Source organism: Lampris incognitus, chromosome 17, assembly GCF_029633865.1.
Source record: "Lampris incognitus isolate fLamInc1 chromosome 17, fLamInc1.hap2, whole genome shotgun sequence".
Classification (NCBI taxonomy): domain Eukaryota; kingdom Metazoa; phylum Chordata; class Actinopteri; order Lampriformes; family Lampridae; genus Lampris; species Lampris incognitus.
Window position 1 is genome coordinate 34,124,361 of NC_079227.1, and position 16,292 is coordinate 34,140,652.

Below are 16,292 nucleotides of genomic sequence, written 5' to 3' on the forward strand. Positions count from 1 at the left end.
CCTACATTGAAATGCGAACACTGGACAATATATCATAAAAGTGTCACATAAATAAATATATCTGACCACAGTTTACATTTGTTTTCAAACTGAAACGAAGTTGGCTGTCATGTTTATGCATACCAAACCCAGGACTAATGCAATATTTGTTTGCATAACGTCCTCGCAGAATACATCCTGAGATGAACACAGAATATACACCGCTCATGAATTCAAACTACCGAATGGACTCCAAAACTACATACACCTTTTGGTTTCCGGCTGACATATTTAATGACTGACATGTTTAATGACTGACATATTTAATGCACACGCGTGCTTGGCTATTTTGTGGACGTGACAACAATTTAGACCAGTGGTTCTCAACCTTTTTGGGGTCCTGGACCCCCTGCGTATTTTTGATCTACCCTGAGGACCCCTCCATCTGATCTTGGGGGAGGGGGGTTGCAATTTGATAGAAACAGTAGAAACTGCATTTTAAATTGCATTATAGCATTTATTCACTCTTTGGGGCAAAAATAAGAGCTTTCAGTTGTAACTTAGATATAGTTAACAAAACAGAATTCTTATGCAGTAACTTTCAGATATATGTAACAAAACAGAATATGTATTCAGTAACTTTCAGATATATGTAACAACACAGAATATGTATTCAGTAACTTTCAGATATATGTAACAAAACAGAATATGTATTCAGTAACTTTCAGATATATGTAACAACAGAATTCTTATGCAGTAACTTTTAACAATGCAAACGGGAGCGAGATCTCTTATTAAAATACAATAAATTACACTTGTGAAACAGATGTCATTAGAGAAAAAAGTCCTGTTACCCTTTATAGTTCAGGTAGATAAAGGTCTCAGTCACATTTGAGTAAAATAATCCTATTTCTATAAATGTCATAGGATCTTTTTTTTTTAAAGATATTTTATTTTCACGGACCCCTTGCAATTACACCACGGACCACTAGGGGTCCGCGGACCCCCGCTTGAGAAACACTGATTTAGCCTCGACTCACAGGGGATGCCAGATCGTGCGCAAACCCGTTTGCTTTACGTTGGGTTTCGGTGTCGCTTGACACGGTAACGTGTAGCAGAAGGGGGGGGTTAAGTAGCGTCACAATCTGGCAACCCTGTTTCGCTGGCAGGCTGCGTTCGCTTAGCGGCAAGCTAAACAAGTAGCAGCAGGTAGTCGCCGTAGCGTCAAGTCGGTCGCTCTTGGGCTTCTTTTTTTTTTCTCCCCCCAGGCAAAGCTTCACCCGGAGAGGTTTTCTCTCCGCTTATCTGCGTTCAACCACGGCGTCCTCGGCGGAGTCGAAGGGTCGGGATAGCCGGTTCGGATTAACGCGACGCCCGGAGAACTGGAGTATCGCTCACATCAAAATCCCGGATGGTTTCGAGGGACCTGGTGGAAATCCGGGCCCGCCGTCGGGAGCAGGCCACGACGTTTCCTGGTTTTGAGTCCGAGGACAAGCGCCCAGGGCCGGGCCAGCTGTCAGCTAGCACGCCGGCTTAGCTAGCCTATACTTCGACCGAGCCGAGTTGAAAGGAGAAGGGGGATGCTTTCCAGCTCGGCCGTTTCGCGCAGCTAATAACTTCTGAGAAGAAGAAGAAGAAGAAAAAAAAAGAAAAGGATCGAGCTGTTCTTCTCATTTATGTAAAAAAAATGAAATAAAATAAAAGCCATCCCCTTGGAAGTAAGGGAGCGTTGGCTTGCTAGCTTCGAGCTAGCTGTCACAGCTAGCTCCTGTCCGCACGGACCCCGACGCCGTTTAAAAACCCCCCTTACAGCGAGGGAGAACTATTGGCAGCGTTTCATACAAAAGGAGGCGACGACATTTTTTTCCACAATTCTGCGGACCTTTCCGAGGAGCCCGAGGCCCCGACATGGCTGCCATTATCAAGGAGATAGTAAGCCGAAACAAAAGGCGATACCAGGAGGACGGCTTCGATCTGGACCTGACCTGTATCCTTTTTTTGTGTGTTGTTGTTCAGCTCGCTGTCATGCAAGGACCGATCTGGTTAGCTAGCCAGCGCCGCTTAGCTAGCTGGCTAGTGCTAGCACGTATCTCGATTCGTGGTTTTACCCGGCGGGGGTTGATTAAATGGTTGGGATGATTAAATGGCTTGCGATGGGAGTGACTGTGGCGGTCGGCAGGCGGTGTTTGCAGGTGGTGTTTTTGCCGTTGTTCGTGTTTGCTGCACCGGAGTAGCTGGGGTTAGCCGGCTAGGCTAAAGCGGTGTGTCAGTGGCTCTGCTGGCGTTGCATCAGCAGGAGCGCCGACGTGAGTGCTAGCTAACTGGTTAGATAACGCCGAGCACGTTAGGTTAGACGGAGTTGAAACATGACCTAGCTTTCAGCCGATCAGACTAGCAATTCCACGTTGTAAAGAAAAGAAGAAAAAAGGAGTTTTCAGTTGTGTGCAGAACATTTGCGTTGCAAAGTCGCTGTCCTTTCCTGGGGGGTCAAGGGCTAAATCTGTAGCTGATGTTGCTGTCAAAATGTGCAGCATCGCGAGCTGTTTCAATCTGTCAGTCAATAGGTTTATTGACGTCCGTTTTGCAGTAATTGATCACGCTGGGCATAGTTATGAGCTTGCACCATGAATATTGGTAACCTTATACCCAGCAGCTCTAATGCTGTTAGACTTGTTTTCTGTACGGGTGACCAGCTGGCGAACAATAAATGCTTCCCTTCTATGGGAATCAACCTTGTTACCTTGATAACTGGAGGTAAAGCTAGATTTGCCTCAGTGCCACAGCAAAATGCAGTGAAGCTGACAGTCTTGAGTGCATTTAGAGGCACATTAGCTCGGTAGTGTTGCCTGAAACTTGCTTGGGCATCGACAAATGAAAGAGATATAATATCGTGAGATAGAAGACAAGAGGAGCACGAAAGTGTCAGCAATCGTGCAGTTAGTTAGTCAGGATTTTCGGCGTTGGCCTTAAACAATAACTTTGCCCCAAGTTAAGACCCTCCGGCAACCACTTGGGAAAAAGTCTTTTATTCATCATGATCAGAGCAAGAATCTTTTATTTGCCAAGTTCAGTTTTCAGATGCAAGGAATTTGACTTAAGAAAAGCAGTGTAATTACAAGTTTGGTGTTGTCTGTTTATTAGACTTTTTATTTCTATATCCAATCCATGGGTTTCCAAGTATATAGAATTTTTATGTTAATGTAATGTATGTGAGTTAAAAAAATTCAGTCAGCCGGTGTGCAAACAGATCACTTGGTTTTTGTTATTAAGTGCGATCAGCCTCATACAGTGATCGGGCCCTGTCAAGTTTATTCCAAGTTGTTAAAGGTGATGTGTTGATAACTAATTAAATTACATTGGGAAACTGTGGCAGTTGCCACAACCATTTGGTTCCATTTGATATTGTAAAATCCATTTTGTGGTAGGCAGTGGCAGGGGATGTCTTTATGCACGTGACAGTGAGATTGTGCTTTGTGTCACATCTATATGTGATTACATATATTTGGTTGTATGTGCTAGTATCAGTTGAAACATGGCACTGTTGCTGAACCCCCCCCCCCCCCGCCCCATGTTCCTCTTCTAGGAATCATCAGCCCGAGAATTAAATTGGTGGAAACATGCATAAATATTGTAGTAAGGGAGGATTCACTTGGACCAAAGGTCACAGTAGCTCAGCCAACAATAGATCCTTTGCAAGTTAGGTTTAACAAGGAGATATGTGATTTCCCCTGATTCTTTTTCACAGAAGAAACGTAACCCTTTCATTTATCAGCTGCAGTGATAGGTGGAGATTATACATTCTACCAGTCCACTTTTGCTATTTTTCCAGAAAAGGTGCTTTTTAGAAGAGGAAAGAGCCTGGTTGGATACCTGCCAAACTGGCTATTACAGTAGACAAACATGCCAACCACAGCCAAGATTTTCCACCATTTGGCTGTTGGTAATGAAGGTATCAACTTTTTGCTAAAAGGAAGTGGAAAGCTGAGAGAGAACGGCCAATCTGACCCAAAACTGGGGAGTTTTACAAACTGAGAAATGCAATGTTTTGCATGATTTAGGAGTATAGAGACCACAGGTTTTTACTCATTAAACACCTGAAATGAAATCTTGCATATCATCTGGTCAAATGGATTATGGGCCCCTAGAATGCATAGATTTCACTGTAGGGTTCAGAGGAGGGTGATAGATAAGCAATTATAACAGCCTGGATGTAATACATGTGGAGTGCATGGAACCTTTCAAGGGAAACTGGCAAAACCATAACTGTGTGCAGTCATTTGAAACAACGCTGACAGGAATAACAACAAGCAGCAGTCCTCTGATACTGTAGTGGCAGTTTTGTCCTGTAATGCACAGGATTACTCGGTGTCAATGTGCCACATTTTGGATCCCAAAAGCCTATTTCTGTGCAGTGCCAATTAGAATAACTTAGTAAATGCAGTTCCATTGAAGAAAAGCGCAAATTTGCAAGTAGTACGAATGGAAGTAGTAAACTTTTATGTCTTTTGATAAGAAAAGTAACTGCAGTAGGAAGAAAGAAGGTCGAGAATTTCAGTTACTCCTGAGAAATCTGAGAAGGATTCTCATTCTCGTTGCATCTACAGGAAGCTGTAGATGCAGAATGACTGGACACCTTGCATCTGTTCCTTTGAACCTGAAAGTGCTTAGTTAGAAGGAAGGGAAATTCCTTGTGAACAAAGTAGCGAACTGTCAGTTGACAGTACTACTTTTGAAAGGGTCATTAGACTCACTAGAGTCCTGATAGGAGACCGGTGTTGGAATCCAGTCCAGAGACCCAAGGAATTACTGAACAATGCACCGGTAGTCATTGAGAGCAAATTTAGATGGCTTGTCAGGAAACTGTCCAGCGGCATCAATCCAAAATGTCACCATTCAAACACAGGATGTTTGAGTAAGGCAAATGAGGGTCGTGGAGAACTAGGCCACTACCTGAACAAAGGTGCCACGTTTTGGAAATGGCATGTCTTGGAATTCCCTGGGGTAAAAAAATCACAATGTAGAGAGCTCTGTGGCGATACGCCACGGAAGTTAGAACAGGCTGATATGAGGTAGAGAAGTCAGATTGACAATGATAAGATTAAAACCGCATCCAGTTACGACCTATTAAAGAATAGATTTAGAGGCTTCGGACATTTTGGAATAATGCACCAATGCGTTACAGATAACAAAACTTTCTAAGAATATTGGATGCTGTCGTAGAAGAGGTTGTTAAAGATGGGAGAATCCAATATTCATTAAGCAGTTTTGAGAACTTCACAACTACCGAGTTGTCAATAATATATAAAAGACCCTTGCTTAAGAGAGACTCTCTGTCTGGAAAAGTGTTTGATGACAACCCCTAATGTAAACTGTAAGATTATAAGTATTTTGAACGACACTTATAGTTACCATTAATAGCAGACATTGCCAAGCCGTTTGTCATGGAGGATGGAGGATTAGCTTGCCCAGCCCAACGTCGCTGCTGATGGTGTTGACCAAAGAAACCAGCTTCATATGAGGTTTGCATTTGGAGTGCCTGCACAGTGGCGGTCCCAGTTGAATGTCAGCTGAGGGGGAAAAAAAATCTTTAATAGCCAGTTAGATCAGTGGAGCTTCTTGAGGGTTTTTGTTATTGTGGAATAATGATGCATATTGGAGGAAAAGATTTTTGGTTTTTGAACTGTTAATCTGATTCTTTATGAAGAATAAAACATGTATTACAGTTGAGATTATTGGGCGGTATTCTTTGGTGATAAATTTGGTCCGAATTACTTGGATTATCATCTTGAGACACCATCGAGCCTAATTCTTTTTTTTTATGTATACATTAGCATATCACATCCTTATTGATACCAAAGTGTATTTGTTTTTTTTTTTTTTTGTTTGTATTTTGGGCACTTTAAAATCCAATAGTGTTTTTTTTTTTTCCCCAGTCACAAACTTGTTCGGAAAGTATCACCAGTCACATTTAAAGGGTCGGACCCGTTAGTTGACTGGTGTCACCCGTGGTGAGGGAGATCCGGGTTCGCGTCCTGGCTGCAGCAGTTCCCGGGCTGCCCCCCCCCCCGAATTCGCTACATTGGTGTCAGAAGTGGGATGGTGAGGCCATCGGAAAGCGTGTGCACCCAGGGGCGTGAGGGAGCTGGTATGCTGAAGCACGGGGGACGCGCTTCTCGGGGGCGGAGGGGGATGTAGTGTAACGTTCATGGATAAATAGACTCGCTAGCCCTTGGCTAACGGGTCGGACCGTTTAGTCGACTGGTTAACGTCGCCTGTGGTGCAGGAGACATGGGTTTGCGTCCCAGCTGTGGTGGCTCCGGGGCTGCCCCCCCCCCAAATTCACTACATTTACAGATTTTCAGATTAGAATCTAAGATTATGGAATTCCGAGTTGTGGCTGTACCTTCCGGTTTACTGGCAGGAAGAATAGACAAAGTTCAGTGCCCCCAAAATAGCATGTTGACATAATTTTAATGAGTTTTTTTTTTTCACATGGATGACGGTGCCATTCAAGGTCTGTGAAGGGGAAAAAAAAAAGATGCATTGTTGGAGATCTTAACGTTTCAGATGGATACACAGTGTAGGCGACAGTATTTAACTCATGCAGCATCCTTGACTAACTGCAGTGCCTTGACTAAATGGGTCATTCTGGTACGCATAACTTGCTAATCCATTTATCCATTAATTCATTTATAACCAATTTCTGTGTCAAAAGTGTTGAGCGTGGTTCATGACAATAATCATAATTATTTAAAAAGTTGGCTTTTTTTAGACGAGTTATGTGAAAGGCGATGTATGATGCGGTGCTGAGTAGTGGGACTAGCTTGACAAAATAGGTCATTTTGGCATGCATAATTCAATTATTCTGTTAGTGGAGGAGAGAGGAAGAGCTCCCTAGTGAAAATCAAGGAAGGCACCAGAAATTAGAACAGGACAAAAGCACAATCTGTTAATTATTCCATTACCCTGCCACGCTTTTCAGCCTTTACCCGGTTTCTACTGCGGTTTCTGTCGAGTTGCCATAGAGCATTCTGTGGTGTTTATTTTACGTAATTTCTTCATTCTTCAGCTCTTGGATTATGAAAAGGGTCCTGTTTTAGACGTAATGGACAGCCAGGCTCCTGAGCAAGGCAAGATTTGAACCCGCAGCACGGCGAGCGCTAGGAACGTGCCACCAGACATGCCACGTTCCTCGTCGTCGTTAGCCAGACGAGAAGAAGCTGCAAGACGACGTTGGCTGCGGATTCCTGTGTAACCCTTTGTAACCTAGATTTTTCTTTTTCTTTTTCTTTTTTTAAGAGGGATCGTAGAAACCAGTTAGGCTGAAAGAAGAGTAGATGTTAATGATCACAATTCAGTTATTTGAATCAAATTAAACATTTTCTCTGCCTTCAAAGTCGAGATGTAGACGAGGTATTACGGTCAGTACCACCCTACCTTGTTTTAGCAAGCTGTCCTGGATGCCTTCCAGGATGAAAAGGGATACAGAAAAGCTGTAACGTTTTGTGGTGTGGACGTTGCAAACCGTTGTTTGATTTCTCATTGTTTCTTTGCTGTTTGCTATTAGTCTCTGGCTGTATAACAAATGGAAGTGTGGGTCACACTTTCACTCCTCACTGTCAGGTGAAAAGAAGCGGCTGGCGACTCCACATGTATCGGAGGAGGCTGTATTTATGTTCAGCGTTAAATACGGCTACAGATAGGGAAAGCGCCTTCTGTTTGAGCGTCTGGGTAGCATGGCTGTCTATTCTGTTGCCTACCAACATGGGGATCGCTGGTTCGAATCCCCGTGTTACCTCCGGCTTGGTCGGGCATCCCTACAGACACAATTGGCCGTGTCTGCGGGTGGGAAGAAGGATGTGGGTATGTGTCGTGTTGGCTGCACTATCGCTTCCTCTGGTTGGTCGGGGCGCCTGTTCGGGGGGGAGGGGGAATAGCGTGATCCTCCCACGCGCTACTTCCCCCTGGTGAAACCCCTCACTGTCCGGTGAAAAGAAGTGGCTGGTGATGCCACGTGTGGGAGGAGGCATGTGGTAGTCTGCAGCCCTCCCCGGATCGACAGAGAGGGCGGAGAAGCGACCGGGGTGGCTCGGAAAATAGGGTAATTGGCCAAGTACAATTGGGGAGAAAAGGGGGGGGGACCCCCTCCCCCCAAAAAAGTAATCAGTCAGCTGCTTCAGACAGACTGTGCTGCTGTGAAGTCAAGATGGCAACAATTGTTGAGGCACTAAAGCGATCATGTGTGCGTCTTGAAACATCGCTGCTGTGAACCGGGAGGAGAGGCTGAGCTTCAGTTCACACACCAGCATGCACGGCGTATGACATCATTTTTACCTGAGGCGAAAAGGGGAAGAGATGGGGCCAAGAGGAGAGACAAAGACAGGGAGGAGCGGTAATGGGTGAGAGTAGAGATGGATAGATGGCGAAGGGAGGAGAGCTCCTTGCTCTCCTCCCTTCGCCATCCCTTCGCCTCCCTTCTCCTCCCTTCGCCTGAGCCGGAGAGTGATGGTGAAGATGGACACAAAGAGATGCAGGGACGAGAAGGGGAGGGGGGGTTATTGTGAGGAAAAGCATTGTAGAAAGGGAAGGAGTGGGAGAAAAAAGGGGTAAGAGAGATATGGGGGGGGGGGCAAATCTGGTAGAAAAGAGGAGTGAGTGGAGAGAAATCGAAAAGGGCGAGAGTGAGAAAAACAGACTCTGATCCTGGAGAGTGACAGAAGGATGATATGGAAGTTGAGGACCTAGACGAAGAGATATTTTCAGAGAAAAAGGTGAGGGGATATTGGGGGATAGGAGAACGAAATCCTTGCGACAGGAAAAAAAGGGGGGGTGAATTGAAAGGGTATTTGCCATTTTGCCTGTCTGCTTGGGCAAACACTTCCCTAGAACCTTGTCACGGCTCTGAGTCAAATAGAATTGAAGTGGTGGATATCACGTACCGCCCCTCTGACAGCAGAGCGATGGAAGCAGGAGAAGGAAGGGAAAGGATTAAGGAGGGAGCGGACAAGCAAGAGTGAGAGAGCAGAGAGCGCAACAGTGACTATCAAGTTTAGACGCTGCTTTTAGCTTGCGGAATTGCTCTTTCACCGAAGTGCCGGGGTAAAAAGAGCTGTTGCAGAGTCGGAATTCTCAGAGTGGAAAATGCGGACCATCGGAGCGCTGTAATCCAGGAGAAGGATGCGTCCTTGTGCACTGGCTGTCTTGAATCTGTTCATACACCAGCACTCATATCTATGATGTCATCATTTCAGAGATGGAGGAAGACATGGGGGGGGGGGGGATTGCTCACCTTGCTCAATCCAGCTTCAGCCCAACCCTGTCAGTAAGGCCATTAGTCATTCATTTATTTATTTTATATCCGGCCAATTACGCTGCTCTTCTGAGCCGTCCCAGTCGCTGCTCCACCCCCTCTGCCGATCTGGGGAGGGCTGCAGACTACCACATGCCTCCTCGGATACATGTGGAGTCGCCAGCCGCTTCTTTTCACCTGAGCGTGGAGTTTCGCCAGGGGGACATAGTGCGTGGGGGGGATCACACTATCCCCCCCCCCCCGAACAGGCGCCCTGGACAGACCAGAGGGGACGCTAGTGCAGCAACCAGTACACATACTCACATCCGCCTTCCCACCCGCAGACACGGCCAATTGTGCCTGTAGGGATGGCCGACCAAGCCAGAGGTAACACGGGGATTCGGACCGGCGATCCACATGTTGGTAGGCAACGGACCGCCATGCCACCCGGATCCCCTATTGATGCATTTTTAATCAAATAGAGCGGAGGGCTTCTCCAGTGGAGTAGAGCTGTTGAAACGGCCAGGTAGACCGCCTGGGTTCGTGTTCTGTCTGTATCGTTCACATTTACGTGGTAGAGTCGCCACTATTTCCCATTTTGAATAATCAGGACAAAATCTCGGCGTGTCGGGTTTACGTCGTTTTATGGAGAGGTGTGTCACCACCTGTTAGATGGGCGCACTTCTTCTTACACACCACCAGGCATGTCTATGATGTCATGAGTGTTCTATGATGTCATGAGTTTTGCCAGAGGGGGGAGAGAGAGATAGCGAGAGGGATAAGACATTCAGAGAGAGAGAGAGAGAGAGAGAGAGAATGGCCAAAGCCGAGGAAGGAGGGGGAGTTGGTTTTGTGTGGAGGAGGTGCAGAAAGGATGAAAAGGGGTGGGAATGAGAGATTTAGTGGGGGGAAAGAGGTGCAGAAGGAGACAGATGACTTCATCGAATGTGAAGTCTGGAAGAGAAAAACTGAAAATTTGAGTAATTTGTTGAACCCATCCATTCTGACTCCTCTGGCATGTGTGTGTGTGTGTGTGTGAGAGTGAGAGAGAAAGAGAGAGAGGAAGGCATCGTTTACGGTGGAACATTGTGTCTATAATGTCCTTAACCCTTTTTGTGTGTGTGTAGACATTTACCCCAACATCATCGCCATGGGCTTCCCCGCCGAGAGGCTAGAGGGGGTCTACCGAAACAACATAGACGACGTCGTACGGTAAGACGACAACGTGTGTTTATCTTTCAGTCACTAGCTCGTGACCTCTGGGCTTCCTGACCTGTGCACGTTTGGACACTGAGTAGTTGTGTCCACATCCGCGGCCACATTGAGACGGCAGACGCATCCGATACGCTTTTTCCAAATCCAACCTTTGAGACTGACCGTGGTGAGATCAGATTTTAGTGGCTGGCGTAGCGGTGTTGGTTCCTACTGCAACAACACGGGTGCGCACGCTTGACTAGTGGTGCGTTTTCCAACAGCGCTTGGCCTGGTAAGCCGTCGGTATGGAGACAGCGCCAGTCCTCGCTGATTTCCTCTTGCGTTTGGCCTCCGCTGAGGCGTCTTCCTGCGGCGAAAGAACCCGCGAAAAGCTGTTTTCCCGTTTGTCCGCCACGCGTCACGGCCGTGGGACATACACTGCTGCGCTCTTGCCAGGTGGCATCATGGGAGATACGTGAGATCCGATTTGAGCAGTCAAACTGAGATCTGTCTTTCAGAGATGCAGTTTGAATCCGATAGCAAACTACACACAAATGCAGTTTGGGTCCTGGGTTCGAGCCCCCGGGATAGTCCAACCTTGGGGGGGGGGGGCATCCCGGGTCGTCCTCTGTGTGGAGTTTGCATGTTCTCCCCGTGTCTGCGTGGGTTTCCTCCGGGTGCTCCGGTTTCCTCCCGCAGTCCAAAGACATGTAGGTCAGGTCAGGTGACTTGGCCATACTAAATTGTCCTTAGGTGTGAATGTGTGTGTGTGTGTGGGCCCTGTGCTGGACTGGCGGCCTGTCCAGGATGTCTCCCCGCCTGCCGCCCAATGACTGCTGGGATAGGCTCCAGCATCCCCGCGGCCGTGAGAGCAGGATAAGCGGTTAGGATAATGGATGGATGGATGAAGAGTCCAAGTGTTAGTTGCTATACAAGCTAAAGAAAAGCACTCGGGTTCAAATCGGATATGAAAAAAAAATCGCATTTGTGCTGCTGTTTGGACCAAAGCTTCGAAGGATGATTCTGTTGGTTTTTTTTTTTTTTTTTTTTTACAACGTGGGTCTTTGTTGTTTTTGACATCGTGCATATCAGTTATTATGTCATTTTTCTCACCGGTTTTATTTTGGAGATTTTGGACACGGGACAACAGCTGTACAATATTGTTTTATGGGGCCACAGAAAATGATTCTTTAACTTGTCCTTTCAGTAACAACAAAAACCTGATGTCCGGCTAGCGTAGCGGTCTATTCTGTTGCCTACCAATACAGGGATCGCCAGTTCGAATCCCCGTGTTACCTCCAGCTTGGTCGGGCATCCCTACAGACATAATTGTCTGTGTCTGCGGGTGGGAAGCCGGATGTGGGTATGTGTCCTGGTTGCTGTGGTAGCCCCTCTGGTCGGTCGGGGCGCCTGTCTGGGGGTGAGGGGGAACTGGGGGGAATAGCGTGATCTCCCATGCGCTATGTCCCCCTGGTGAAACTCATCACTGTCAGGTGAAAAGAAGCGGCTGGCGAGTCCAGGTGTATCGGAGGAGGCATGTGGTAGTCTACAGCCCTCCCCGGATCGACAGAGGGGGCGGAGCAGCGACCGGGATGGCTCGGAAGGATGGGGTAATTGGACGGGTACAAATGGGGAGAAAAAGGGGTGAAATTAAAAAAATCGCTAGTGCCTCATGGTGGCTCATTATCCATGACTTCCTCCATTGTGCTGACCGTGTAGGAAGTCAGTGAGTACTACTTCCTACAGTATGTAAAGGGTGGTCATTCCAGCACGGTTGAACCAGGAAGTAGCTCAGTAAACCAATCAACCATTGATAATGTTGGGACATTCCAGCCAATACCTTTTAACATACACTTTGTTTTCACTTCCAAATACGGTTGAATTGGACTTTTTGAAACATGTCTGATGCTCCTATTCAGTGGCATCAAGACGCTGTTTGAAAACTGTCCAGCGATGCTTTCAGAGCTCGAACTGTAACTTTTTTCCTCACTGTCCTTTCAACTGTCCCGAATTCAACTTTCAGCTGTCCCAGACCTAACAACCATTGTCCCAAATCAAAGTTCTTCTTTTGATGACGTGAAGTAGCGTAACCGGCAAGCCCTGTGTTGGTAGGCAGTGGGGTAGACCGCTGCGACGCCCTTTCTTTACACGCCTTTAAATGTGTCTGTTTATTTCTAATGAAGCAGAGACTGAGAAAGCGTAAGACCACCGCTTCTCTCTCTCTCTCTCTCTCTCTCTCTCTCTCTCGTGCCCTCTCTCACGTTACCGGACAACAGGACATCCTTAATTACGAGCGCTGGGGGCGTCCGGGTGACGTGGTGGTCTATTCCGTTGCCTACCAACATGGGGATCGCTGGTTCGAATCCCCGTGTTACCTCCGGCTTGGTCGGGCGTCCCTACAGACACAATTGGCCATGTCTGCAGGTGGGAAGCTGGGTGTGGGTATGTGTCCTGGTCGCTGCACTAGTGCCGCCTCTGGTCGGTCGATTGGGGCGCCTGTTTGGGTGGGGGGGGGACTGGGGGGAATAGCGTGATCCTCTCACGTGCTTCAGCCCCCTGGTGAAACTCCTCACTGTCAGGTGAAAAGAAGCGGCTGGCGACTCCACATGTATGGGAGGAGGCATGTGGTAGTCTGCAGCCCTCCCCGGATCAGCAGAGGGGATGCAGCAGCGACCGGGATGGCTCGGGAAGAGTGGTGTAATTGGCCAGATACAATTTGGGAGAAAAAAAAAATCCAAAAAAAAAATAATAATAAAAATTTACAAGCGCTGGGTGGTCTTGTATCCCAAGATCTTCAAAATGAAGCCAGTGAGTAAAATGATAACATAACTGATATGCTCAATGTCAAAAACAAAGACAAGACCCACGTTGTACAAAAACAGAATTATCCTAAAAGCGAACTTTAAGTCAACCCTTGGGAAGTTAGAAAAAAAAAAGTTCAATGCGATCAGGTGCTTTCTGGAGGTGAGTTTTAAGTGTATAATAAACATCAGTGTGCTCAGGTTGCAGCAAAACTACTTCATCAGAAACAAGAAAGATTGACCAGAATTACGTTCCACTGGAGAAATTCACAAAGTCTGTCCTCACGGTGGCGCAGTGGTTAGCATGGTCGCCTCACAGCATGAAGGTCCTGGGTTCGAGCCCCGGGGTAGTCCAATGTTGGGGGTTGTCCCGGGTCGTCCTCTGTGTGGAATTTGCATGTTCTCCCCGTGTCTGCATGGGTTTCCCCCGGGGGCTCCGGTTTCCTCCCACAGTCCAAAGACATGTAGGTCAGGTGACTCAGTCAGACTAAATTGTCCATAGGTGTGAAAGTGTGTGTGTTGGCCCTGTGATGGCCTGTCCAGGGTGTCGCTGCCCAATGACTGCTGGGATAGGCTCCAGCATCCCTGTGACCCTGAGAGCAGGATAAGCGGTTTGGATAATGGATGGATCGAATGGATGCCCTCATTGTTGTTTAGTGCATAATCTCAAAATGTTAACTTTTCCACCCTTAAGCAAGCATTAATTCTTCCTTGCAAGGATTTTTGCAATATTTTCCATTCTGTTTATTTTTTTTTTCTTATATTTTCATCTTTTATTCAAAGCCTGAAAAAGAAAACAGATGGATGAAAACATAGCTGTTGACGCATTTCTCAGAGCTCTGTTTCATTGTCTCTTTCACTTCATCCCTCCCCTTGGCTTTCTGTAAAGGATTTACTTCTTTATTTTCATAACTTAATACGAGATTTAAACATGCTTCTCTAAAGCTGCCATATTGTCTTGTTAAAGCAACATCTGTCTCTCTCTCTCTCTCCCCTAGGTTTCTTGATTCGAAACATAAAAATCATTACAAAATCTACAACCTGTGAGTACTTTGTGTTAGCTCGCTATGCAGCTTATGATACTTTAAATTGTCGTGTAGAACAGAATTTGAGCATTTTGCATTATTCAGCAAACATTCTGCAACATCTGGCTGTTTTATTAAGATCGGTAATCTTTGACATGCTATGTTTTCCAGCCTTGCTGTTTGTGTCCTAGCTAAGTTAATTAGCAGCAGTCTAACCCTTGTCTTTGTCCACAGATGTGCAGAGAGAAACTATGATACAGCAAAGTTCAACTGTCGAGGTAAGATGGCGTCACTATTTCAGACTGCCATCTTCTGTTTTTAAATATAATTATTCAACACAGGAGTCACCAATAAATGTTAAGTTGCTGAAAGCTGGGGCGTCCGGGTAGCGTAGCGGTCTATTCCGTTGCCTACCAACAACGGGGATCTCCGGTTCGAATCTCTGTGTTACCTCCGGCTTGGTCAGGCGTCCCTACAAACAATTGGCCGTGTCTGCGGGTGGGAAGCTGGATGTGGGTATGTGTCCTGGTCGCTGCACTAGCACCTCCTCTGGTTGGTCGGGGGCGCCTGTTCAGGGGGTGAGGGGGAACTGGGGGGAATAGTCTGATCCTCCCATTCTTTATGTCCCCCTGGTGAAACTCCTCACTGTCAGGTGAAAAGAAGCGGCTGGTGACTCCACATGTATCGGAGGAGGCATGTGGTAGTCTGCAGCCCTCCCCGGATCAGCAGAGGGGAGTGGAGCAGCGACCGGGACGGCTCGGAAGAGTGGGGTAATTGGCCAAGTACAATTGGGAAGAAAAAGGGGGGTGGAGATGCGGAAAGCTTCATTCAGAATACATTAGTTACACAACCACAAGTCAATGTCAGTGTGCTTGAAAATATTTAACAAGTCTTTTGAAGGTTTGCTAAACAAGCATGCTCCTTTTAAGCATCCCACAGTTTTATGCAATTTCACACATCCACTCCTGGGATCTTCCCCAGTACAATTACAGACAAGAGACTACTGTTGGCCCCTCAGTAATTTTACCATATACCAGCATAGGTTGAGCATCTCTGCCAAGGGTACGGTGATTCTAACTGTAGATGGGAAGAATGTTACGCACACAATTGCCCCATTGAGTTTTTCTATGTCGATCTTGGAATGCCAACTTCAGGGCAACTGGACCCCCTTCTGTTAAAGTTAATGTCTCTTTCGCTCCGTCTTTCTCTTTCGCTCCAGTGGCCCAATATCCATTTGAGGATCACAACCCTCCCCAGTTGGAACTAATTAAGCCATTTTGTGTGGATCTGGACCAGTGGCTGAGTGAGGATGAGAACCATGTGGCTGCTATCCACTGTAAAGCTGGCAAGGGTCGGACAGGGGTCATGATCTGTGCCTACCTGCTGCACAGGGGCAAGTTCCACAAGGCACAGGAGGCCTTGGATTTTTACGGAGAAGTCAGGACTAGGGACAAAAAGGTACGACATTTGCTAACTTGAGTTTTTCTATTGGTATGGGAAAAGTCTTAAGAAATCATTGTGATCCAGTTGCTTGTCTTAAAAGGCTTGTCATGATCTGTCTAAAGCAGGGATCGGCAATCTTTTTGGATGTCCCGTGCAACTTTTACCGATTTAGTGCAACTCTTGTTTGTCACAATATCTGGTAACCACTGCTAGATGTAGAGCGTTTTTTACATCCACACTCGTCAAGAGCTACGATGAATACTGACGAATCTTTCTGTGCAAGAGTTTGCTGGTGCCTTACGTTTTCAGCCATGTCTGTAATGCGTCTCTCTACAGTTCTCACAGAAATGGGCATTTATTTGACCCTGTTCATGATTGTGTCTTTGGTAACCCATCATATATGCCCTGCGAACTGCTGAGGAAAGCCTCCTTTATATTGTCTCCATCGGAGAATGGTTTCCCGTGTTAAGCAATGCACTGTACAACTTTATAGATGCCCTCTAGCTTAGTTTTGGGCGGCACACCGGGTTGTAAACACGCGGCTTTGCTTCCCGTACTGGG

The 16,292-nt window shown here is 46.6% G+C and overlaps 1 protein-coding gene across 1 annotated transcript in view; it reads left to right on the forward strand.

The window, feature by feature from the left end:
- Positions 1-1,233: 1,233 nt before the first annotated feature.
- The window catches only part of ptenb (phosphatase and tensin homolog B), a 32,030-nt gene continuing 16,971 nt past the window's right edge, over positions 1,234-16,292 (forward strand). Inside the window, exons 1-5 of the mRNA XM_056297186.1 lie at positions 1,234-1,966; positions 10,396-10,480; positions 14,262-14,306; positions 14,523-14,566; positions 15,508-15,746. Of these exons, the coding sequence (XP_056153161.1) occupies positions 1,888-1,966; positions 10,396-10,480; positions 14,262-14,306; positions 14,523-14,566; positions 15,508-15,746 (492 nt within the window). The 5' untranslated portion in view covers positions 1,234-1,887. The remainder of the gene's footprint in view (positions 1,967-10,395; positions 10,481-14,261; positions 14,307-14,522; positions 14,567-15,507; positions 15,747-16,292) is intronic.